General features: G+C 36.8%; 1 protein-coding gene across 3 annotated transcripts in view; it reads left to right on the top strand.

Annotated features, from left to right (window-relative positions):
* LOC128594913 (butyrophilin subfamily 1 member A1-like) overlaps nucleotides 1-15,464 on the top strand; it is a 40,975-nt gene extending 25,511 nt beyond the window's left edge. The window contains exons 4-10 of one of the 3 annotated variants that reach the window (XM_053603820.1): nucleotides 5,545-5,565; nucleotides 9,824-9,844; nucleotides 11,986-12,006; nucleotides 13,029-13,055; nucleotides 13,530-13,556; nucleotides 14,128-14,154; nucleotides 14,331-15,464. In XM_053603820.1, coding sequence (XP_053459795.1) covers nucleotides 5,545-5,565; nucleotides 9,824-9,844; nucleotides 11,986-12,006; nucleotides 13,029-13,055; nucleotides 13,530-13,556; nucleotides 14,128-14,154; nucleotides 14,331-14,872 — 686 coding nt within the window. In that variant the 3' untranslated portion in view covers nucleotides 14,873-15,464. Of the gene's footprint in view, nucleotides 1-5,544; nucleotides 5,566-8,381; nucleotides 8,574-9,823; nucleotides 9,845-11,985; nucleotides 12,007-13,028; nucleotides 13,056-13,529; nucleotides 13,557-14,127; nucleotides 14,155-14,330 lie in introns of those variants that run through there. The other 2 variants (XM_053603822.1, XM_053603821.1) reach the window with 2 other exon arrangements.
* The last annotated feature ends 11,392 nt before the right edge of the window (nucleotides 15,465-26,856 follow it).

Genomic DNA, 26,856 nt, shown 5'->3' on the forward strand with positions numbered 1-26,856 from the left:
CGTTGGCCACATACACCCAGGCAAGCAGGTTCAAACCCAGGCCGGGCCTGCTAACAACAAAAACAACAACTGCGACAAAAAAATAGATGGGCGTTGTGGCGGGTGCCTGTAGTCCCAGCTACTTGGAAGTTGGAGGCAGGAGAATCACTTAAGCCCAAGAGTTAGAGGTTCCTGTGAGCTGTGATGCCACAGCACTCTACGGAGGGTGACATAGTAAGACTCTGTCTCAAAAAAAAAGGGGGCATATCCTTATTTGTCTTAGCAGGCATGGCAAGAATAAGGTTAAATATATGGTTCTCGGCAGATGCCACCTTTACTTAATTCTTCTTCCTCCCTTTAGAAGACATGTCGTATTATCTACTAGTGGAAATGTCAGGACGGTAGTCTCAGAGGAACCTCAGAGGAACTCTTTGGGAAAGAGTGGAAGGCCAAATGTAAGACCAATGACCACATGGTTTCTCTCTGAGGAAGCCCTCTTCTACCTCCTCTTATGGTTTATTTGTCTACTTTAGTGTTTTTTACAAGAAGGAAGAAATATAAACCAAATTATCTGTAATTGGGGGGAATGTCTTTGGCAACTCATCTTTCCAGTTTTCACAAATGCGAGTGAGTTTGACACTGAGAAAACACTCTGAAAGTTACTCAACATTTTCCCTCTTATTTTGCTGTTGTTGCCACTTCATTTTCTATGAAAAGTTTTTTCTCCCTATTATTTTTATTTTTTTTTTCAGACTTAAACATTTTATTTTACCTATCTGATCCTGATGGGCATTTGAATTTTTGACCATTTACTTAAAGTGTTAGTGAATCTAGAATTCTTTTTATTTGTGTGATACAGAGATTTAGCTTGAATTTTTTCCCAAAACAATCAGCAGTTTCAATGTTTTTTTATTGAATAATCTCTACATATATTGTTACATGTTCTTGAGGTCTTTGCGTTTTTCTCTCTGTTCTTATAATAATATTTTATAATTTTATATCTAAATTTAATGATTTTGGATTTTATTTATTATTTTTTAATTATTAAATCATAGCCGTGTACATTAATGCAATCATGGGGCACCATACATTGGTTTTATATACCATTTGACATATTTTCATCATACTGTTTAACATAGCCTTCCTGGCATTTTCTTAGTTATTGTGTTAAAACATTTATATTCTACATTTAGTAAGTTTCACATGTACCCTTGTAAGATGCACCGTGGGAGTGGTCCCACCAATTATCCTCCCTCCACCCATCCTCCTCTTTCCCCTCCCCTCGCTTTCCCCTTTCACCATATTCTTAGGCTATAATTGGGTTATAGCTTTCATATGAAAGCTATCAATTAGTTTCATAGTAGGGCTGAGTACATTGGATACTTTTTCTTCCATTCTTGAGATACTTTACTAAGAAGAATATGTTCCAGCTCCATCCATGTAAACATGAAAGAGGTAAAGTCTCCATCTTTTTTAAGGCTGCATAATATTCCATGGTGTACATATACCACAATTTATTAATCCATTCGTGGATGGATGGGCACTTGGGCTTCTTCCATGAGGTAGCAATTCTGAATTGGGCTGTAATAAACATTCTGGTACAAATATCTTTGTTATAATGTGATTTTTGGTCTTCTGGGTATATACCTAGTAGAGGAATTGTAGGATCAAATGGCAGGTCTATTTTTAGATCTCTAAGTGTTCTCCAAATATCTTTCCAAAAGGAATGTATTAGTTTGCATTCCCACCAGCAGTGTAGAAGTGTTCCCTTTTCTCCACATCCACACCAACATCTCTGATTTTGGGATTTGGGGATGTGGGCTAATCTTACTGGAGTTAGATGATATCTCAAAGTGCTTTTGATTTGCATTTCTCTGATGATTAAGGATGATGACCATTTTTTCATATGTCTATAGTGCACCTGTCTTCTTCTGAGAAGTTTCTCTTCAAGTCCCTTGCCCATCCTGAGATGGGATCACTTGTTCTTTTCTTGCTAATACGTTTGAGTTCTCTGTGGATTCTGGTTATTAAGCCTTTGTCGAAGACATAACCTGCAAATATCTTCTCCCATTCTGAGGGCTGTCTGCTTGCTTTACTTATTGTGTTCTTGGCTGTGCAGAGGCTTTTTAGTTTGATCAGGTCCCAGCAGTGTATTTTTGATGCTGCTTCAATTGCCTGGGGGGTCATCCTCATAAAATATTCACCCAGGCTGATTTCTTCGAGAGTTTTCCCTGCACTTTCTTCTAGTATTTTTATAGTTTCATGTCTTAAATTTAAATCTTTAATCCAGTGAGAGTCTGTCTTAGTTAGTGGTGAAAGGTGTGGGTCCAGTTTCAGTCTTTTACAGGTCACCAGCCAGTTCACCCATTTGTTAAATAGGGAATCTTTTCCCCACTAAAGGTTTTTAATTGGCTTGTCAAAGATCAAATAATGGTAAGTAGCTAGGTTCATCTTTTGGCTCTCTATTCTGTTCCATACATCTACCTCTCTGTTTTTGTGCCAGTACCATGCTGTTTTGATCACTATTGATTTATAGTATTGTCTGAGGTCCGGTAGCGTGATTCTTTCTGCTTTGTTTTTCTTTCTGAGTAATGTCTTGGCTATTCAGGGTTTTTTCTGATTTCATATAAAACAAAGTATTATTTTTTTTGAGATCTTTAAAGTATGGACAATGGAGCTTTAATAGGGATTGCATTAAAATTGTATATTGCTTTGGGTAGTATGGACATTTTAACAATGTTGATTCTTCCCAGCCATGAGCATGGCATGTTTTTCCATTTGTTAATATTGTCAGCTATTTCTTTTCTTAGAGTTTCATAGTTCTCTTTATAGATCTTTCACGTCCTTTGTTAGATAAACTCCCAAATATTTCATCTTCTTTGGCACTACACTGAATGGAATTGAGTCCTTGACTGTTTTTTCAGCTTGACTATTGTTGGTATATATATAGGCTACCGATTTATGAATGTTGATTTTGTAACCTGAGACACTGCTGTATTCCTTGATAACTTCTAAGAGTTTTGTAGTAGAATCCCTGGTGTTTTCCAGACATATAATCATATCATCTGTGAAGAGTGAAAGTTTGATCTCTTCTGACCTATATGGATATCCTTGATCGCCTTTTCTTCCCTAATTGCAATGGCTAAAACTTCCATTACAACGTTAAAGAGCAGTGGAGACAGCAGGCAACCTTGCCTCGTTCCTGATCTGAGTGGAAATGATTTCAATTTAACTCCATTCAATACGATATTGGCTGTGGGTTTTCTGTAGATGGCCTCTATCAGTTTAAGAAATGTCCCTTCCTTACCCATTTTCTTAAGTGTTCTGATCATGAAGGGATGCTGGATATTATCAAAAGCTTTTTCAGCATCAATTGAGAGAATCATGTGGTTTTTGTTTTTTAATTTGTTTATGTGGTGAATTATATTTATAGATTTATGTATATTGAACCAGCATTGAGACCCTGGGATAAAACCCACTCGGTCATGATGTATAATTTGTTTGATGTGTTGCTGGATTTCCCTTTTATTTTTGAGATAGTTGTAAACAAGAAAAAAGCATGACCATTAATGTTCTTCACATGTGTTCTTGTCATTATTTAATGATTTTCTTGTACTCTGTCTTCCACTATCAATATAGGTCTACGTCTAATCCAAAATGAACATGGTATCATATACAATTTTCTCATAATTTATGTCAACAAAAGATTGTATTTTTTACTGTATATCCTTTTCCACATTATTATTTTTATTTTTGTTCCATTATTTCAACTGAAGTAACCAGATTCTTTCTTTTAGGTAAGTTTTAAGACTTACATAACTGTGAACTTTATAAAATGGCAGATGTATAAATTTTCTCCTAATATGTGCTCAAGTTATTTGATTTTCAACTTACTTCACATGCCATTGAATACTTCCTTTACTTTAACATGATTTGGTTTACATATCCTTCTTGTAGCCGTGACTATCATGTTGTTGGCTGTGAATTCAATGTTTGTGGATCCACAGTATTTATTAAATAAGCTATTTTTAAACAGGAATACAAATCAAACAGGGGTTTATATTGATGACCAGATGTCGCGGACCGCCAGTTGATGGGCCTCAGTCCGAGGGTGCTCAGGGTGAACGGTACAGGTTGGTTGAAAAGGTCGACGCAGGATGAAATGACAAACTGCCACACACCACGAATGATGAAGAAAGCAGCTGTACTTTACTGATTTTTTAAGTCTGGTATTTATACATTTTCTTCCCAGGGTTTAAACAATGTAATCATTATTTTGTTCATGCTTGTAAATTATCTTTGTGTCTCCATATGTGGTTTATCATGCACTATATATTTTCAAGGTTTTGCTCTCTGGAGGGAGGTGGTTTTATCAGTAACACCTGGTTGCTTCCCCTTATCTAGGAATGTCAAGGTTTGTGACTTCTCTTAGTTTTGTAATTGGTCTCAGTTTCTTATGATCTCTTTTAAAAACAGCTGAACATATTCTTTTATGTATAATGTTTGACTACTTCTATATATATTCTATGTATTTTTACTCTAATTAGTAACTATATTTTGATTCATTGTTTGTTAAACATTAAACTACTCTATTGATTTGTGTTACATATGAAAATTAGTGAAGTAAGATGTTTTTCTAAGTAAAGTTTTACTAATTAGTGAAGTAAGATGTTTTTCTAAGTAAAGTTTTACTGCAGGAGGTGATAGTGTATGTCATGTTGGAACATCTTGTTTGCCGTGCCTGCATTGTCTCAAGTCACTGACATTTATGGTAGGGACGTGCTGTTGTGCAGGCTCTCTTGGAGCCACTGAGTTCAGCACAGCCATTCTTGCTGTGTTTAATTGTGGATCAGTAAGTCATTATGTTTATTCTTGGTTTCTCAAAACAATCAGGCATTCAACTGAACAGACAGGTTTCAGAGCAAAGGTTTTTTAGGCTTTTATGCCGCACCTCGTGAGTCATTACGTTCAAACAAAGGCATGCTAGGCAACTTATGCGCTGCTGTCGCATACCGGGGGCGCTGGGGGTTTCGCTCCGGGGAGCACATACCACCTACTCACGCATTTTATAATGCGGACAGCGCCACTTCACCCCGGCTAGATGCCGGGGGTGCGGCAACCAGAAGATCGGGTGACCTTATTCCTCTATTTCCTGTGATATCAGTGTTTGAATATTCTCTTGTGTTTATGTGGACCTTATAGAACATGACTACTGTGACATTGAGAATTGACTATTTCACAAAAAAGAACATATTAAAGCTGATAAACGAAATAATAAAAGCCCACATACCACAGAAAGAAGCAAAGAACATTTGTTTAAGGGGAACACCAGATACAATAGTGGCCATTTTTTTTCTCTAGTCAAAGAACATGCATTCTTTTATTTCTTCTTTATTTTCTGTAGAATATTATTTCAGAAATAAGTGATAGGTCCAGGATTGTGTGTGCATGCATGTATGAAAACAGACTGTATTAATTTTACATTTGCATGGTTCCATTACTTTTACTTTTCTTTATATTTTTTCCCCATGATATTTACATTAATTTTTCTATTTTATTTTTCAGAAGAATGTCAGGAAAAACTTGGTAAGATTTTTCTGGTAACTTTTCCTATCAAGCACTTTAAAATGATACTTTTCATGTCTTAAATATTTAGTATCCCTTAAATATTAGTGACGTCAATTCTTCACTCTCATCTCCCTTCCTGGAAGTTTACACATTCCTCCTTATTTCTTTCCCGTTGATTATAGACTTGTCCCATATTAATTTCTCTCAATTTCTGTCTTCCTATCTCTTTCATGTTTTCCCAGTCTTCGTATATATATATAGCTTACATGCTAATTATCTCCCAATAACACTGGCTTTTTCTGACTTCCTGAGCCTCACAATAGATTAATGCTGAACATGGTGAGATGAAGACAATTAGGATAATAGGCACAACATTTTCAAACAGTTTGTAATTTGTGGTAAATTTCCTTAACTTGGAAGCTCTGTTATGGATTGTAATTTTGATGACTATTACAATGCCTAGGATACTTCTCCAATCCTTAAGAAAGAAGTGAGAGCTTCAAGGTTGTTGAGTTAAATTCCTCAGTTGCTCTTTCAAATACTGTGTGCATATGCCGATGTCACTCATTTTTCAAGTGTGAGCCTGAGGCTCAACCTAGGCTTCTCACAATTGTATTACTCAAGTCTTCCATGGTATATGAATATTTTACACTATTTTATTCACTTTTTCAGCCCTGGTAATTGTCTTTTATTCCTTTGCATTATTATTCATACAACAATTCATTCTGAAAACTTCTTTCCTTCATAGTTTTGTATGAGGAATTGATTTTTTAAGAAAATATCAAACTTAATTATCCCTGAAATCCAAATACTTAATGAGAGTGACATTTTAAGGTATTGTGCTAGAATATTCACTTTTGATATTTTCACAACACAATAAAATGATCACTTAAAGTTTCATATCCCTCTTTACATAATTAATTTTTCACACTTTTATTATGTTTCTGAAGAAATGGGATTGTTAGGATCATCTTATTTCTTATAGCAGGCATGAGGTGAGTGATACTAAAGGTTCGGTTCTTGACAGATGCTACCTCTACTGGCGGCTTCTTCCTCACTTTGGAAGACCTGTCACGTGTATAAGTGTGTGTTTGCATTTTTTTCCCAAACAGAAGGTCCAATGCAGTATCAAAGGTCAACATCGCTTAACCATTAGGAAACCCTTTATACCTCCTCTTGTGGTTTCATTGTCTCCTTTTTTGGCTTTCACATGAGGGGACCACTGTCAAACACAATCACCTGTACTTGGTGACAACAAAAGCTTTCACAACTTTTCACTTGCAGTTCTCACAAATGTGAGTCAGTTTAAACCAGAGAGAAAACTATCAACGTGATTCTGATATTTTCTCCTTCCCCTTTCATAAAATTGAGGCTTCATTTTAATAAACTGGTTCTCTCTTTCTTCTCTTTTTCAGATAAGTGTAAAAAAGATACAGGCAAGTTCTATTTATATACTTTATTCACTGCACCTTGTTATTATTTCATTTTGTGTGTGTGCACTTTCTCTTTATCTCTCATTGTAACTCTTCAACTTCAAGATAAATGTAATTTTACATTGCTTTCTCTTAATATTTTCTCTTTCCAACCAAAGATTGTCTTCTCACTTGAATTTCTGTTCCCAACATGATCTGATTTTTTTCTCAATTCAAAGAACATACATTCATTCATCTTCTTTCCCATTTTCTGTAGAGCTCTACTTTATAAGTGTCATATCAAGTATAGTTTGTGTGTATGTGTGTGTCCCGAAGGTTTAAATTTTACATTTGTATGTTCCATTATTTTTGTTTTGCTTTATATTTTTGCATATTTACATTAATTTTTATTTATTTATTTATTTTATTAGTATTAGATCATAGCTGTGTGATGACATTAATGCAATCATGGGGCATCATGCACTAGTTTTATAAATTTTTCTATTTTATTTTTCAGAAGAACTTCAGGAAAAATTTGGCAAGTTTTTTTCTGACAACCTTTCTTACCAAATCACTATAAAACGACTGCTTTTCATGTCTTAAATATTATTATCTCTTAATTTGTCAGTCTCGACTCCTGCCTCTCCCTTCCTGGATGTCTACATATTACTCCTCATATTTTTCCTTTTGATTAGAGACTTGTCCCATATTAACCTCTCTCCATTTCTATCTCCTTATCTCTTTCATGTTTTCCCAGTCTTTTTTAAAAATATCACTTAATGTTCATTTCCCCCATAACACTGGCTTTTTCTGATTTCCAAAGCCTCACAATAGTTTAATGGTGAACATGGTGAATTAAAGATGATTAGGATAACAGGCGCAACATTTTCAATCAGTTTGTAATTTGTGGTAAATTTCCTTAACTTGAGAACTCTGTTATGGATTGTAATTTTGATGCCGATTACAATGCGTAGGATACTTCTCCAGTCCTTAAGAAATAAGTGAGAGCTTCAAAGTTGTTGAGTTAAATTCCTCCGTTGTTCTTTCAAAAACTGTGTGCATATTCCAATATCACTCATTTTTCAAGTGTGAGCCTGAGGCTCAGCCTATGCATCTCGTAATTATATTAGTCAAGTGTTCCATAGTAAATGAATATTTTACACCATCTTATTCACTTTTTTCAGCTCTGATAATTATCTTTTATTATTTTGCATTATTATCCATACAATAATTCATTCTGAAAACTTCAACATATCCCATGTGTGTGTTTGCATTTTTTTCCCAAACAGATAGAATGCCCAATGCAGTATCTATGGTCCACATGGCTTAACCATTAGGAAACCCTGTATACCTCCTCTTGTGGTTTCATTGTCTTCTTTTTTGGCTTTCACATGAGGGGACCACTGTCAAACACAATCACCTATACTTGGTGACACGGCTTTCACAACTTTTCACTTGCAGTTCTCGCAAATGTGGGTTAGTTTAAACCAGAGAGAAAAATATCAATGTGATTCTGATATTTTTTTTCTTCTCTTTTCATGATATTGAGGCTTCATTTTAATAAACTGGCGCTCCCTCTCTTCTCTTTTTCAGATAAGTGTAAAAAAGATAAAGGCAAGTTCTATTTGTATACATGGTCACTATCAAAATTTTGAGATAGACTGTGTTATGATCTATTCTTTCACTTCAAAGAAACATAGTTGACAGTGTCCTTTCTGATTCACTCTTGCAAGTTTCAACTTGCTAGGCTTTTCAACGTTGCTTTGTTTCCCTCAATGTGCATTTTATCTTTCTTTATTTTTGCATATCTCAAAACTTTTGTAATGATCTACGTATTATACTTTTCTCAGTGAACTTTTTCATTATTTCATTGTTTTTGCACTTTGTCTTTATCTCTTAATGTAATTCTTCCTCAACTTCAAGATAAATGTAATTTCGCAACATTTTCTCTTAATATCTTCTCTTTCAACCAAAGTGATTTCTCATTTGAATTTCTATTTCCAAAATGATCAATTTTCAGCATGCCCTGTTATTTGAATTAATGTAGAAAGATTATTTCTGTCATAAATTTTGTAATCAATGAAATACTGGAATTTTTAAAGCAATAGATGTGGTAGTTTTCTCCCAACATACACACAGGGGTTTGACTTACCCTCCACTTAACATGCTATCATGGAATTTGGTTTAGATAAGCTTCTTGTAGGCAGGAGTTATACTGCCATCGCCAGAGGACTCAATGTTAATGAGTGATCTCATTAATCTCTATCTCTCTTTGTGTATATCTATACATCCATATTTCTCTTACTTTCTATATAGATATAGATGTATTAAATAAAGCTTTTGTCAGGAAAGCCCAAGTAATCAAGGTTGTGTATTAATTGAAATGATAAGAATTCTTGTCAACAGAGGCCCACAGGAACTTAATCTTGTCTTTCCTGTAGGAACAGTGATTCAGGGTTCTCACATTGTGTGGTTATGTTACAGAAAACAGCTAGTAAAATAATGATAATTTACTCTTTGATAACAGACAAAAAACATTTTTAAATCTAATAAACCAATGATAAAATACTATGTAACATACAAGGGAACAGAGTATTATAAACACTCAAGCTTATATTCACTGAAATCTTTTACAATATGGTAAAAATATTTCTTTTCCTTTAATGTTGTAAATTAGTTTGGGCAAAGGTGAGATTTCTGGGACTGTGTTTGTGTGTGCATGTGTGTGTGACTCTGTGTATATATGTGTGTAAGTGTTTACCTGGACCCCAAGAGTGCTAATTTTACATTTTAATTTTTCAATGAATTTCAATTATTTTATTTTACCAATAACATTTACATATATCTTTCTATTTTATTTGCAGAAGAACTTCAGAAAAAACTTGGTAAATATTTTCTGACAAAATTTCCTTCCATACTACTTTAAAATTGTTGCTTTTTGTGTGTCTTTCAAATTTTTCGTCAATTTATTAATTCCATCCCTTGGCTCTCCCTCCTCTTGGATTTTTACTCTACTCTCCACAATTTTTGGTATGTATTTTTCCTCTTACATTAATTAATCTGGATTTCTGTGTTCTGTTTTTTCCTCTATTCTCTTTCCATCATTTTTCACTTAATGTCCTCCTTTCCACTTAGCATGCTTTCTTCTGAATCCAAGTGCTCAGCAGAGTTTCATCATGAAGTTGATGGGATGAGGGAATGAGTCTTAGGCACATGGTTTCTATTTAATGTAGATTGTCTGGAAAACCTACTCCAACCTAGGACCTATGTCATGCATTAGAAGTTTACCCATTACTATGCACAGAGTACTTCCCCAACCCTTATGAGATTATGGTCCAAAGTGACTGTGAATCTGTGTTAATTTTGATGATATTCATTGGTCAAGTTTCATCTTAAGGCTCACTCTTCACTGCCCTTAATCACATTACTTGTGATTTACTCAAGTATGTAAATATTTAATATAACTTTTTCCTCTATTTTTCTTCTGAACCATAGTATTTGTTTTTACTTTACTCACACATTTATTAATTCTGCACACTGTTCTTCCTTTAAATCTTTGTACGATAATATTATTTCTTAAGAAAATTTTATTGATGAAATATCTTTTAATTCTGAATTTTTTAGGTGAGTGACAGAAGCTATTTTCCTAGAAAGTTCCCACAAGATTTTGACATACTAAAATACTCATAAAAGTTTCTCTATAAAGCACAATCTTCTCCCCACCAAGATTTTATACTTTAAACATATCTGTGAATTCTAGAGTATGAGGTCATTTTTGAAAATTACATTAAGGTTCATAAGAGATTTATATGAAGCCTAAAGTAATATATTAGAAAAGAGATAAAACAGGATAGTTTAAACAGGCCTTAAACCCTGTCTTTTTGTAATTCTTACAATAATTTTGAAAAAATAAGTCTCTGTTATATGATTTAAAGTTAACCTCAAGGATTTTTTATTTATTTATTTATTTTAATTAAATCATAGCTGTGTACATTAATGCGATCATGGGGCACCATACACTGGTTTTATAGACAAGGATTTTTATAATAAGTTTCTTGGTGAATTTTTCAAATTTATATTTTAAAAATAAAACCATCACTTTATATTTTGTAGACACCATAATTAATTTTTATTTGCATGAATATGCACTTCTATACTTGTCAGAAATTGTATATCATTCCTTCAGATTTATTATATCATATTTTATCATATTTTCCTCACATATATGAGTCAGTGATCAACATCAGTTTTACATCATTTAGTTTTTGTTTGGCTATCAAACATTTATACATTGAGAAAGTGTGTTCTTATTTGTAAGTTAATAGGAATGGGAAGAAATTTGGTTAATGCAATGTCACTCAATTCGTTGACCTTCTTGTGAAGTAAATGCAAAAATCACAGAGTAAATGTTTATCAAAGCTAATTTTGAAATTTTCATCATTTTTTGACTCAATTAAATTCTATTGTGAATTTATTAAATTCAAAGAACTAGAAGCCATTAGACTTACAGAAAGATTGCACTCAGGCATAAAAGTCATTCATTTTCTCAGTGGTTGTGAAATCTACTTAAAAAAGGCTCACTGAGATACATATATATATTATATATTACACTGATCATAAACTATGCAAGTTATGTTTTTACTTAAAGGCGCTTTCTTCAGTCTGACATACTATAGTTGATTTGGTAAAATTAAAATACTGATTTAATTATTACTACCAAGATATGTTATAAAATCATTTTAATAATTATGTATTTGGGTATAAATCTTGAATTGCTTAAATTCCTCACGTGATTCATAACAGAAATATATATAGTTTAAAATCCTAATTATTCTTTCTGTCCACATCCTCACCACTTTTATTTTATTCATTTGAAAAAATTTATCTTCTTTTCTCATTTTTCTAAGATAAAAATTATTTTCTAGTTATTTTAAATTTTTTGTACACTAGCAGTTTTCAACTTATTTTTGTTTTCTGTGTTGATTTCCTTGGACATTTTCCTGAATCTTTCTGCTTTCTTTTTCAGAAGATCTTCAGAAAGAAATAGGTAATTTCTTTTCTGACATTGTTTTGTACTGATGCATTTTTTAGATATATTTGTTGATTTGTAATTTCCTGACTCTTCATCCTTTACAAGCTTCTGCCTTTCTTCTCCCTTCCTGTGGATTTCAAATTGTCTTCTCCATTTTCTTTTTGGTTTTCTGGACTTTTTCTATGTTATACTCTTTCCCCAAGCTCTCTTTCAACTTCCTTTTTTTTTTTTAATTTGGTCTATTATTAGGCTTCTTCTGTCTTCCAAATGATCAACATAATTTCATTGTAAGGTTGGTGAGATGAATGGGATTAGGATAAGGAGAATGTGACATTTCCATTCAATAGAAAACTTCTTTTAACTTGGGTTCTCCAACATATCCTCTGAATTGAAGTGGCCATTATTTTGAATATGATAATGTCCCAGGTTTTAAGGGAAGGAATCAGACTGAAAAGCTGCTGAGTGAAATAAATTCTTCTTGTAAACATTTTAAACACTTTGTTTATTCTGATGGCAAGTAAAATCTTGAGTCCACCTCACTCAACCATATTCTCAAATGATTCAAGGTATATAAACATATTTGTATGATTTTTCCTGGTTATTTTGTCATTCCATCTATATTTATTATTGTTCTTTCATTTTCATGTAAATCCATTCAATTTTTAATTCTGAAAATTCTCCTTTTTTCAGGGTTTTTATATATGCATTTTTCACTCAAGTAAATCTCATTGATAATATATCTCTAAAGTCTAAGATTATTTTCTAAGATATATTCCTATGTAACATTTTGGTACTCCATTACAAGAATTAGTTAAATCCTCATGTCCCTACATATCAGATTGTGTTCTTCCAATTATAGACAAGTTTTCAGATGGAACAACTTTAAAAATTTCTTTCATTGTTTTTGGGATGAACATCACATTTTCAAATGCAAACATCACATTTTCAAATGCAAACATAGATGACTTTGATTGCATCTTCTTTATGATATAAAGAAAACCTGTCTCACATACGCATGTTTGTGTATTTTCTCCCAGGTAGAAGGAAGGAGCAATTCAAATTTGGTGAGCAATGTTTATCTTTCTGAAAGCTCCATTCTTTTATCTCCCTTGGGTTCTGCACAATATCGGTGGATAAGATTCGGCAACACAAGAAAAATGTGTATAGTTGGTTTAAAAAAAAAAAGCATTTGGAGCATTATCTTTCTAAATTTTAGTAATTTCAATAGTTTCTCCCTGAAGTGACTCCACATGTTCTTCCTCCTCTCCTCCTTCTTTCTTTTATTTCATGCTTTCTCCTTCTTCATCCTCCTCTATCCCTCCACCTTTTGCTTTTATATTTCTACCTGTTCTCTGATCATTTTTATCATCATGATTGGAAGAAAAATAGAATATGAGGATACAGAATGGAAAGAGGCGGTCTAAAGGCTTTAGAAGAGAACATGGAATGGGGAAACACAGGGTGAAATGGGAAAGGCAATGAGAGAAATTGGGGAAGGAGAAAAAAAGTGAAGTGTTTTCTATTTTGTTCTTTCGCAGTCTGGAGGAATGCACCATTGTATGCTGGTGAGTGATGTGGTTCTGACTAAGAAAATTCTATTTTCAGAAATGTTTCAAGTGAACCTGTGCTGTGTACAAACTATTATGTTTAAAATCAAAGAAAATTCAAAGCATACATTCAAATAACTCAATATATTATTCAGTACTTGTATTTTCATGGATAATAATGTGTTTGAAATAATTAATTTTAGAATTTTTATTCTTATTTGAACTCGTATATCACATCATGCTTTTAGGGTAGGTAGAATGGTTATTATTTTGCTGTAAAGTCCTTGGGAATCAAAGTAGAAAATAAGTTCTTTGGGGTCAGATTGACCCCAACATTTCTTTCTTCCCCCAACATCTCAAATAGATTATATTTACCCTGTGAGAATAATGGGTGAGAGCAAGGAATGAGTCAGGTTGTCAAGTCAGACATAACATAGCAACCTATAAAAAGAGAGGCAAATATATGAATATTTTCAGTTGTTATTATCAGTCCTGAATTAATCCTAGGATATTTATACTGTGAGTATTCTGGACACAGGCAGCTTTATCTGTCCCATGGAGGGTTCTCATGTTCTCATGTTCCTTGCAGATTGGAGAAAAGAAGAATTCCAGTCTGGTGAGTCTCTGACAGTCCAGGAGGGATCCTTTTCATTGTGGAGTAGTCTCTGGGAAAGATGGTGAAGGTGAACTGGATCCACCCAAGGCCAGAAAAGACTTCACAGTATGAAGAATATCTGGTCCAGAGATACTAATACTTTTCCCAAGGTCATGATGATCCACTTATCTTTGCAGTAAATGTGACCTTGGATGAAGCTACTGCCCATCCTGTGCTCTTTGTGTCTGAAAATGGGAGACAAGTAACCTGGCAAGAAAGGAGTGAAGATCTACCCAGCTCCAAACAGAGATTTGACTCCCTTCCTTGTGTGCTGGGTCAGCTGAAAATTACCTTGGGGAGATGTTTCTGGGAGGTAGAGGTTGGGACTGCTGGGTCCTGGGACATGGGAATTTGTAGGGACAATGTAACAAGAAATTGGAAGGTCACGATGTCTCCACAGAATGGATTCTGGGCCATCAGACTGTATGAGGGGGAGTACTGGGCCCTCACCTCCCCAGAAACTCAGCTTACACTGAGAGACCACCCCCACAGAGTAGGGATATTCCTGGATTTTGAGGCCGGAGATGTATCATTCTACAACATGGCAGATGGATCCCACATATTCACTTTCCCCCAAAGCACATTCTATAGTGCTTTGAGACCTCTTTTCAGGCTTTGGTCCTCTGACTCAGGGCCCCTGACCATTGTCCAGGAGAAGGAGAACACATTAACATTGTAATTCACATATGTACACCTTCGATGATTAATGATCATTTTGGACCCCAGTGGTGATTACAATTCTCCCCCATCAAACACAAATTGTCCCCCCCCCCTTACTGGCTCATTATCAAGATGAACCTCTGGAACACTCACTGCTGGTTGCCCTTCCTATCCATTCTCCCTTTTGCACTGAGTATAGTTTTTTTGTTTTTAATGTATTATCACTTTGACCTATGACTGTTTAGCATAAAGGTTAGATTTCCCAGCTTCTCCTGCTACATGTGAGTAAATGCTGGGCAGTTTGTTATAAACTCAATCCCTATATGACTTCTGGGATGCTTTTTAAAAGGTAATCGCCTACCCTTCTTTTTTTCTTTACGTTTTCTGCTGGCTACAATGTGCATGATGGATGAAATTTGAAGAGCATCTCTGACTGTGTAATATGACATGGATGGCAGAGAAGATAGTGTGAGCTTAGGCTTTTGACAGCATCATGGAACCGTCTATTGTCCAATATTAGAGTTCTTTTCCATAAGAAATAAACTTTTATACCTTCAAGCCCTTATATATATATATATATATATATATATATATATATTTTTTTTTTTTTTTTTTTTTTACTTGTAATTGCATGTAATCTTAACTGATGCACCTTACTTTTGAGAATAGCAAAAGATGATACCCATGCTGGAATATTCAAGTGAAACCTGAGTTTAAACTCCTGATCCCCTGGTATGCAGTCTCATCAGGGCCTCTCACCTTCTCCTGATCACTCAGCCCCTCCTGACTTGACTTCCCACCTTTTTCTATTTAGGTGCCATGTTCTTTAATTTCAAATATTCTCTTACTAACAAATAAAAATCCTGGCTTCCTTGTGCCTCTGTTACGTCTGTTTGGCAAAACCCCAAATACCAATAAATCTGAATATGTTTTGCATACTTGCAGATGAGCAATGCTGTAAAATCCATACATAGGGGGCGGCGCCTGTAGCTCAGTGAGTAGGGCGCCGGCCCCATATGCCAATGGTGGTGGGTTCAAACCCAGCCCTGGCCAAACTGCAACAACAAAAAAATAGCTGGGCATTGTGGCGGGTGCCTATAGTCCCAGCTGCTCGGGAGGCTGAGGCAAGAGAATCACATAAGCCCAAGAGCTGGAGTTTGCTGTGAGCCATGTGACGTCACAGCACTCTACCGAGGGCAGTAAAGTGAGACTCTGTCTCTACAAAAAAAAAAAAAAATCCATACATAGGAGCACATTGTTTCCTCTAGGCATGTATAGTCACCTGTCACTACTTGATCACTAACATGATTGCCAATCTTCTGTGCTCACCTATCATCTGCATTTTCCTGCCACCCCACTGCCAATTTCATTTTTAAAATCTACTTCCCTTAAACTTCTAACTTTTCTGTTTAATATGAGCATATGGCTGTATCCCATCTTGAAAAAAATTATTAGAATCTATTAGAAAGGAGTTGTCTTACCTTTGTAGTAACAAATGTAAAATGCCTATTTTATCTTCACCTCTCCGTTATTCTTCCCTTGCTGTATGTTAAGACATGCATCCTTCTTCCTATACAATGACTATTAATCTACCTACTCCCATCTGTGCTCCCATGTCTGGCACTGGGTTCTGTGAGTTATTACCTTCAGTCTCCTGACTAGCTCCTTGCCAAAAACTTTAACATTTTCAAAATATTGCTTTTTTTTAATCAAAACAATACAACTTTCCATCATCTGCAGATGCACCTATATGCTTTGATAATTCTCTTTTCTTTAATGGTCAAACTTCTTAAAATAGTATCTAAATATGCCTTTTGTATTTCCAACCTCCTTTTTCTTTTTCTGTATACTCTAAGTTGGATTGTGCCCTCCATCCCAACTCAAGTTGAGTCCTACATCCACACCTCAAATGTAGTCTGATTTGGACATAAGGCCATTGTGGATGCAATACTTAAGATGTGCTCATACTAGAATAGAGTAGCCCCAAATCTAACTGATGTCCTTATAAAAAGAGATAATTGGACATAGACATATACACAGGGGAAATGCCATTTGAGATTGGAGTTTTACTATCACAAGCTAAGGAATGCCCAAGATTGCTGGCAATCCACCAGAAGCCGGGAGAAAGGCATGGACAGATCTTTCTCTAACACCTCCAAATGGAGCCTGGCCCTACTTATACCTTGATTACAGATTTCTAGCTTTTATAGTCCTGGGGCTATAAATTTACATTGTTTAAGCCACTAACTTTGTGATACTTTATTAGAATGGCTCTAGCAAACCAATAATTCTATTTTTATCACAACAATCCCTCTATCTTTTAGCACTAAAGCCACAAATTCTCACAATGGGTCACATGGGTCTCAGAGGGCAACAGTAGTAATATGAATGACATGTTTTCCATATCCCAGGTTTCCCTGAAGAGACAGCTTTAGAACTCTCATATTTTATGGAACCAACTGACTGTAGTCTTCTCTCTTATTGAGAATGTCAGGCATTAAAAAGTCAAGCTATATACTCACAAAGTCCACATCAGTTCATCTAAAATAGCTTGGGCTCGGTGCCTGTAGCACAGTGGTTACAATGCCAGCTGCATACACCAAAAGTGGCAGACTCAACCCCAGCCCAGGCCAGCTAAACAACTGCAACAACAACAACAACAAAAAATGCCGGACATTGTGATGGGCACCTGTAGTCCAGCTACTCGGGAGTTTAAGGCAAGAGAATCACTTAAGCCCAAGAGTTAGAGGTTGATGTGAGCTGTGACACCATGGCACTCTACTGAGGGTGACATAGTGAGACTTTGTCTCCAAAAAAAATAAATAAATACAAATAAAAAAGTAAAATAGCTTGCTAAAATGGAATTCAAACCTTTCCTTTTGAAAGAGATATTCAAGCTTTATCTGCCTGTTTTATGGTTATTCCCCTAGAGGTTTCATACAATTTAAGAGACAGATTCTAAGGAGAAGCAGCGTCTTAGTCTGTGTGGACTGCTATAATAAAACACCATAAGCAGGTAGCTTATTTTAAAAAGAAAATTTATTTCTCATGGTGCTGGAGGCTGGAATTCCCAGTATCAAAGCGGATTGGGTGTCCTGAATGAGGGTACAATTCCAGGATCATCTATGGTGACTTCTACCTTTGTCTTTACATGGTAGAAGGGACAAGATAGCTCTCTGAGATCTCCTTCATATGTATACCAACCTTACTTATGATAGCAGAGCCCTCAGCTCCTAATCACCTCTTGGCCTCACCTTCTAATATTATCACCTTGGTGATTAGGTTTCAACTTACGAATTTGGGGCAGATAGAAATATTCAGACCAGGCCAGATGCAATGGCTCATGCCTGTAATCCTAGCACTCTGAGAGGCTGAGGTGGATGGATTGCTTGAGCTCAGGAGTTCGAGATGAGCCTGCGCATGAATAAGACCCCATCTCAACTAAAAATAGAGAAACTAGCTGACTATTGTGGTGGGCACCTGTAGTCCCAGCACCTCAGAAGGCTGAGGCAAGATGATCACTTGAGCCCAAGAGTTTCACGTTGCTGTGAGCTATGATGCCATAGCACTCTACACAGGTTGACAGAGTGAGACTCAGTAAAAAAAAAAAATCAGACCATAGGAGGTAGTCTCTTTATAAAATGCCAGTTATACAATGAATCCCCAACATTAAAATAAATAAATAAATAAAATAAAATAAAATTCCAGTTATAAAGTGAAGGCCTATACCTCAATAGATAATAGCAAGATAACTTATTCCTTAGAGATTTCTTCCTTGAGTGGACAGATTTTTCACAAAGATAAGTAATGTTCCAACTCAATTCAGCACTGATATTTCTCTATTTTGTCATGTAATATTTCTCAGTTCTACAGTAATTTGATATTGTAAAGGCCTGAAAGATATACTAATGATGAAATAACTATATGTTCATACTAAATAACAAAACTTATGCAATGCTTCCTGGGATTTATTATCATGAATGCCATCACACAAGTCCAATATTTGCACCTCAGTGAGCCACTGGTTCTCTTTAGTGAATAACAGGGTGATTGTGTGTGCCTGGCCAGTATTTCCATGATGATTTGAGAGTCTTTAGTTATTATGAATACCACCTCTTTGCTCATTGTTGTATAGGTGCTGAAAGTTTAGATTGTATAAAAGGCTCAAAATTTACACCTGCAAATATCAAAGAATTTCAAATCTGAAAAAATCATGATTTTTTTTTTTTTTTTTTTTTTTTTTGGAGTAGGTAAGCAGCTTTCTATTTATTTAGGTTGCAAACATCAGAAGCCAGGTCTTGATTGAGATATACCAGAGGCAGAACATTTGTTTGCCTCTCAGTTCATTTATCCTTCCTCTATGTCATGGATTTTTTTTTTTTTTTTTTTTTCTTTTTTTTTTTTTTTTTTTATTGTTGGGGATTCATTGAGGGTACAATAAGCCAGTTACACTGATTGCAATTGTTAGGTAAAGTCCCTCTTGCAATCATGTCTTGCCCCCATAAAGTGTGACACACACTAAGGCCCCACCCCCCTCCCTCCATCCCTCTTTCTGCACCCCCCCATAACCTTAATTCTCATTAATTGTCCTCATATCAAGATTGAGTACATAGGATTCATGCTTCTCCATTCTTGTGATGCTTTACTAAGAATAATGTCTTCCACTTCCATCCAGGTTAATACGAAGGATGTAAAGTCTCCATTTTTTTTAATGGCTGAATAGTATTCCATGGTATACATATACCACAGCTTGTTAATCCATTCCTGGGTTGGTGGGCATTTAGGCTGTTTCCACATTTTGGCGATTGTAAATTGAGCTGCAATAAACAGTCTAGTACAAGTGTCCTTATGATAAAAGGATTTTTTTCCTTCTGGGTAGATGCCCAGTAATGGGATTGCAGGATCGAATGGGAGGTCTAGGTTGAGTGCTTTGAGGTTTCTCCATACTTCCTTCCAGAAAGGTTGTACTAGTTTGCAGTCCCACCAGCAGTGTAAAAGTGTTCCCTTCTCTCCACATCCACGCCAGCATCTGCAGTTTTGAGATTTTGTGATGTGGGCCATTCTCTCTGGGGTTAGATGGTATCTCAGGGATGTTTTGATTTGCATTTCTCTAATATATAGAGATGATGAACATTTTTTCATGTGTTTGTTAGCCATTCGTCTGTCGTCTTTAGAGAAAGTTCTATTCATGTCTCTTGCCCATTGATATAAGGGATTGTTGGCTTTTTTCATGTGGATTAATTTGAGTTCTCTATAGATCCTGGTTATCAAGCTTTTGTCTGATTGAAAATATGCAAATATCCTTTCCCATTGTGTGGGTTGTCTCTTTGCTTTGGTTATCGTCACCTTAGCTGTACAGAAGCTTTTCAGTTTAATGAAGTCCCATTTGTTTATTTTTGTTGTTGTTGCAATTGCCATGGCAGTCTTCTTCATGAAGTCTTCCCCCAGGCCAATATCTTCCAGTGTTTTTCCTATGCTTTCTTTGAGGATTTTTATTGTTTCGTGCCTTAAATTTAAGTCCTTTATCCATCTTGAATCAATTTTTGTGAGTGGGGAAAGGTGTGGGTCCAGTTTCAGTCTTTTACACGCAGACATCCAGTTCTCCCAACACCATTTATTGAATAGGGAGTCTTTCCCCCAAGGTAAGTTCTTGTTTGGTTTATCGAAGATTAGGTGGTTGTAAGATGTTAGTTTCATTTCTTGGTGTTCAATTCGATTCCAAGTGTCTATGTCTCTGTTTTTGTGCCAGTACCATGCTGTCTTGAGCACTATGGCTTTGTAGTACAGACTAAAATCTGGTATGCTGATGCCCCCAGCTTTATTTTTGTTACTAAGAACTGCCTTAGCTATACGGGGTTTTTTCCGGTTCCATACAAAACGCAGAATCATTTTTTCCAAATCTTGAAAGTACGATGTAGGTACTTTGATAGGAATGGCATTGAATAGGTAGATTGCTTTGGGAAGTATAGACATTTTAACAATGTTGATTCTTCCAAGCCATGAGCATGGTATGTTCTTCCATTTGTTAATATCCTCTGCTATTTCCTTTCTGAGGAGTTCATAGTTTTCTTTATAGAGGTCCTTCACCTCCTTCGTTAGGTATATTCCTAGGTATTTCATTTTCTTTGAAACTATGGTGAAGGGAGTTGTGTCCTTAATTAGCTTCTCCTCTTGACTGTTATTGGTGTATACAAAGGCTACTGACTTGTGGACATTGATTTTATATCCTGAAACATTACTGTATTTTTTGATGACTTCTAGGAGTCTTGTGGTTGAGTCTTTGGGGTTCTCTAAGTATAAGATCATGTCGTCAGCAAAGAGGGAGAGTTTGACCTCCTCTGCTCCCATTTGGATTCCCTTTATTTCCTTGTCTTGCCTAATTGTATTGGCTAGAACTTCCAGCACTATGTTGAATAGTAAAGGTGACAGAGGACAACCTTGTCTGGTTCCAGTTCTAAGAGGAAAAGCTTTCAGTTTTACTCCATTCAGTAAAATATTGGCTGTGGGTTTGTCATAGATAGCTTCAATCAGTTTTAGAAATGTGCCACCTATGCCTATACTCTTCAGTGTTCTAATTAGAAAAGGATGCTGGATTTTATCAAATGCTTTTTCTGCATCTATTGAGAGGATCATGTGATCTTTATTTTTGCCTCTGTTAATATGGTGGATAACGTTTATGGACTTGCGTATGTTGAACCAGCCTTGCATCCCTGGGATGAAGCCTGCTTGATCATGATGAATGACTTTTTTGATGATAAGCTGTAATCTATTGGCTAGGATTTTGTTGAGAATTTTTCCATCTATATTCATGAGTGAGATTGGTCTGAAATTCTCCTTTTTGTTTGGGTCTTTTCCTGGTTTTGGTATCAGAGTGATGTTTGCTTCATAGAATGTGTTGGGGAAGATTCCTTCTTCCTCAATTTTTTGGAATAATTTCTGCAGTACAGGAATAAGCTCTTCCTTGAAGGTTTGATAGAATTCTGGAGTGAAGCCATCTGGACCAGGGCATTTTTTAGTTGGAAGCTTTTTTATTGTTTCTTTGATCTCAGTGCTTGAAATTGGTCTGTTCAGGAGGTCTATTTCTTCCTGGCCAAGTCTAGGGAGAGGGTGTGATTCCAAATATTGATCCATTTCCTTCACATTGTCAAATTTCTGGGCATAGAGTTTCTGGTAGTATTCAGAGATGATCTCTTGTATCTCTGTGGGATCAGTTGTTATTTCCCCTTTATCATTTCTGATTGAGGTTACTAGAGATTTTACTTTTCTATTTCTCGTTAGTCTGGCCAATGGTTTATCTATTTTATTTATTTTTTCAAAAAACCAACTCCTTGTTTCATTAATTTTCTGAATGATTCTTTTGTTTTCAATTTCATTGATCTCTGATTTGATTTTGGAGATTTCTTTTCTTCTACTGAGTTTAGGCTTAGATTGTTCTTCTTTTTCCAATTCCATAAGGTCTCTTGAGAGATTGTTGATGTGCTCTCTGTCTGTTTTTCGAATGTAGGCATCTAAAGCGATGAATTTTCCTCTCAAAACTGCTTTTGCAGTATCCCACAGGTTTTGGTAGCTTGTGTCTTCATTGTTGTTATGCTTAAGGAAGTTAGTGATTTCCTGTTTGATTTCTTCCTGCACCCATCTGTTATTCAACAGAAGATTGTTTAATTTCCATGCCTTTGGATGGGGTCGAGCATTTTTGTTAGAGTTGAGTTCCACCTTTAGTGCCTTATGGTCTGAAAAGATACAAGGTAAAATTTCAATTCTTTTGATTCTGTTGATATTTGTTTTGTGTCCCAGGATATGATCAATTTTGGAGAATGTTCCATGGGGTGATGAGAAGAATGTATATTCTTTATCTTTGGGGTGGAGTGTTCTATATGCGTCTATCAAGCATAATTGTTCTAGGGTCTCATTTAAATCTCTTATATCTTTGTTTAATTTCTGTTTAGAGGATCTGTCCAGCTCTGTAAGAGGTGTGTTAAAGTCCCCTGTTATGATGGTATTATCAGATATCATATTGCTCAGACTGAGTAAGGTCTGTTTCAAGAATCTGGGAGCATTTAAATTTGGTGCATAGATATTTAGAATTGAAATGTCTTCTTGTTGTAGTTTTCCCTTGACCAATATAAAGTGACCATCTTTGTCTTTTTTGACTTTAGTTGCTTTAAATCCACATGTATCTGAAAATAAGATTGCAACTCCTCTTTTCTTCTGAATTCCATTTGCCTGAAAAATTGTCTTCCAACCCTTGACTCGGAGCTTTAATTTGTCTTTTGAAGCCAGGTGTGTTTCCTGCAGACAGCAAATGGATGGCTTGTGTTTTTTAATCCAGTCAGCCAATCTATGTCTCTTCAGTGGGGAATTCAAACCATTAACATTTATGGAGATAATTGATAAGTGTGGTAGTATTCTATTCGTCTTATTTGGTGAGAGTCCATTGCTTAGTTTTATCTTTTGCATCAGTGTGGAGGTTAGGTTCTGTCCTTTGATTTCTGAGTTCTTACTTTGCTGCTGATCCATTGTGGTGGTCAGTGTGCAGAACAGGTTGAAGTATTCCCTGTAGAGCTGGTCTTGTTGTGGTGAATTTCCTCAATGTTTGTATATCCGTAAATGATTTGATTTCTCCATCAATTTTGAAGCTTAGCTTAGCAGGGTACAGAATTCTGGGCTGAAAATTGTTCTGTTTAAGTAGATTAAAGGTAGATGACCATTGTCTTCTTGCTTGGAAAGTTTCATTAGAGAAGTCTGAGGTCACTCTGATGGATTTGCCCCTGTAGGTCAACTGGCGCTTACTCCTGGCAGCTTGCAGAATCTTTTCTTTTGTCTTGACTTTGGACAGGTTCATCACAATGTGTCTTGGAGAAGCTCGGTTAGAGTTGAGGCGACGTGGGGTCCGATATCCCTCTGAAAGCAGTGTGTCAGAATCTTTGGTGATGTTTGGGAAATTTTCTTTTATAATATTCTCTAGTATGGCTTCCATTCCTCTGGGGCATTCTTCTTCCCCTTCTGGAATTCCTATAACTCGTATGTTGGAACGTTTCATAAAGTCCCATAATTCTGACAGTGAACGTTCTGCTTTCTCTCTCTTCTTTTCTGCCTCTTTTACTATCTGAGTTATCTCAAAAACTTTGTCTTCTACCTCTGAAATTCTTTCTTCTGCATGGTCTAACCTGTTGCTGATACTTTCCATTGCATCTTTAAGTTCCCTGATTGACTGTTTCATTTCCTTCAGCTCTGCTATATCCTTTTTATATTCTTCATATCGTTCATCTCTGATTTGATTCTGTTTTTGGATTTCCTTTTGGTTATTTTCCACTTTATTAGCAGTTTCCTTCATTGTTTCCATCATTTCTTTCATTGTTTTCAACATGTGTATTCTAAATTCCCTTTCTGTCATTCCTAACATTTCTGTATAGGTGGAATCCTCTGCAGTAGCTACCTCATGGTCCCTTGGCGGGGTTGTTCTGGACTGGTTCTTCATGTTGCCTGGAGTTTTCTGCTGATTCTTCCTCATGAGTGATTTCTTTTATCTGTTTCCTTGCCCTAATTTTCCTTTCACTTCCTCTTGCTCTTTAAGTTCTCGTGCCTGTGGACTAAGGGTTACAGGACCAGAAAGGTGAGAAGGTTGAAGAGCAAAAAAGGGATGAAAGAAAGGAGGACCGAGTGATAAGAAAAAAAAGAAAGATAGAGAAAGGAGAGGGGGTAGGGATAAGGAATATTGACAAAAAGAAGAGAGGCACAGAAAGAGGGAGACAGGGCAATATAGGTGTACAGTAGGGTACTTTGACAGAACCTTAAAAAACCCCACCTTCTGGGGGTTGGGTGCCCAGTTGGGTGGTTCCCTTGAGGTCAGCAGCTCTTTGCTAACCTGGTCAGACACAGTACCCCACCTCCACCAAGTAGAGAGGAAAAACAAAAATGCTATAACTCAAACCAAAACAAGCAAACAGAAAACTTTATGGCGATAAAATTGGGTGAAAAACCAAGTGATAGCGGTAGAAACACTAGCAAAAATGAAGTTGTAGTTATTAAAAAAGGCAGCAATGGGAAATTATAATTAAACTAGAAAAATTGAGAAAGAAAAAGGGATCTGTATGGAAAAGATTGAAATTAAGAAACAAAAGAACATCAACTACGTCAAAATAAACAAACAAAAAAACCCAACCAAACAAAAAAAAAAAAAAAAAAAAAAGAAAAAAAAATACACAACCAAAAACAAAGCAGTTTGTATATGTTGTTGAATATTGTCTGGGCAACACGTGGTCTTTTGGGGTATGGGATGTTAGTCACAGTTCCAATACGACTGGAGGCTGCTGATTTCTCAAACCCCAGCAGGTAGACACCCTAAATCTCTCTTCAGCCCACTTAAAAGGCACTTTGAACTTGTAAACTTGCTGAGCAGAAGCTTTCCCAGCTTTCTCGCTGGAATCGCTGCTGAAGTGGCTATCCACTTACTCAGTGTGCCAAAACCGGTCTCACTCTGCCCCTGAGGGTTAGGGCTGCAAGGCGGCTCAGACCCCACCCTTAGGCTACTTGGTTGCTGGGTTACCAGCTCCCACCCGTTTCTAGCTCTGTGACCCTGAGGGCGGAGCTTGCCGGGGCAGATCACTGACAATGGATCCGTGTGACCCACCACCAAACACTATTAGCTCCGTCTGGCTCAGCGGCTCAGACTGGGGCCCTAGACAACGGCCAAAGTTCTCCGCACTCCCACTCAGGCCTTCCCCAAGGCAGTTCAACTCAGTGCCAAGTCCAAGGACATCAAAAGAGTTCACAGGTAAGCCTTTCTGGTTTGCAGTCTCGCTGCTACTGAACTTACAGTTGTGGGCGGGTTTAGACGGGTTGAACACACGCGACCACTTGCCGGTTTTCCACTGTTTTAGTCCTCCTCTTGGGGTCCAGAAGTCTCTCGCTGACTCCCTGTATCCTCATAGGAGTGATGATAGGCAGTTCCCACCAGCCAGAGATGCCTGGAGTCCTATCTCCCCAGACTCACGGTGCCCAGATGCAAGGCAGCTGTTACTCGGCTGCCATCTTGCTCCGCCCCCTGAAAAAATCATGATTAACTGTGAAGCAAGTTAGAAAAATAAAGATTAGAACATTTTATAAATTTCATTTGGCCCTCCTCTTAGCACTTACTATTTTGTCTTCAGGAGTCCATACCTACCTGTGCCTGAACTTGACATAATTACATCTCATGTTCATCATTTTTTCTCCCCTTAAAGCCTCCTGCACGCTAATCTACTACTGCTGAGAGTGCAAATAGCTCAAAATATCCAGAGGAGGGGGGTGGAGCAAGATGGTGAACTAGAAGGATCTCTCTGCTGGCCTCTCCTAGCATGGCAAAGGGAAAAGAGAGAACCCAACCATATTTGGTGCAGGGAATTTACCTAGAGTCACTCTGGGAGCATTGAGGCAGTTGTGGACTGCAGGAGACAGTGAGGAGATCTGGAGCTGAGGCGGTCTGACTCAGTAGGCAAGGGCTTGAGAACCAGTGGGACTGGCTGCCGCCCCTCCATCCCCCACCCCCACCCCCAGAGGTCTGGGGATGGGAGAAAGTCTTTTTGCTGTTTTCAGATTTTAAGGGAAACTGTGTATTGAGTGGAAAGCTTAAAAGAATGGGTGGACTGGAACAGTGTATCACAACCAGGTTTGAATACCACGTGGAGTGGATTTACCATCAGCTTGGCTTGCTGCCAGGGCAGCCATACTGTGAAGGTCCCTGCTGCCAGCTGGGCCACCATTGTGGGAAGGGCCTGTGGATAAGTCTGTCTGCAGAGACCTAAAGCACTGCTGACTCTGTTCCGCCTGCTGAGAGAGGGCTTCCACTCTTGGGGCAAGCTGAGTTGGAATTGTCAGGGCGCTCTGTGAGACTTGCCTCCTAAGGATTCTGGAGAGCTTTAAGACCCCAATCCAGCAGGGGCTGAAAACTCAGGAAACAATGAGGAGATCACCAAGGGCAACTAAGTCCTTTCCCTCTTTTGAGAGAGACTTTTCTACTTTTTC

The sequence above is a fragment of the Nycticebus coucang genome, chromosome 9, assembly GCF_027406575.1.
Source record: "Nycticebus coucang isolate mNycCou1 chromosome 9, mNycCou1.pri, whole genome shotgun sequence".
In the NCBI taxonomy this organism is placed as follows: domain Eukaryota; kingdom Metazoa; phylum Chordata; class Mammalia; order Primates; family Lorisidae; genus Nycticebus; species Nycticebus coucang.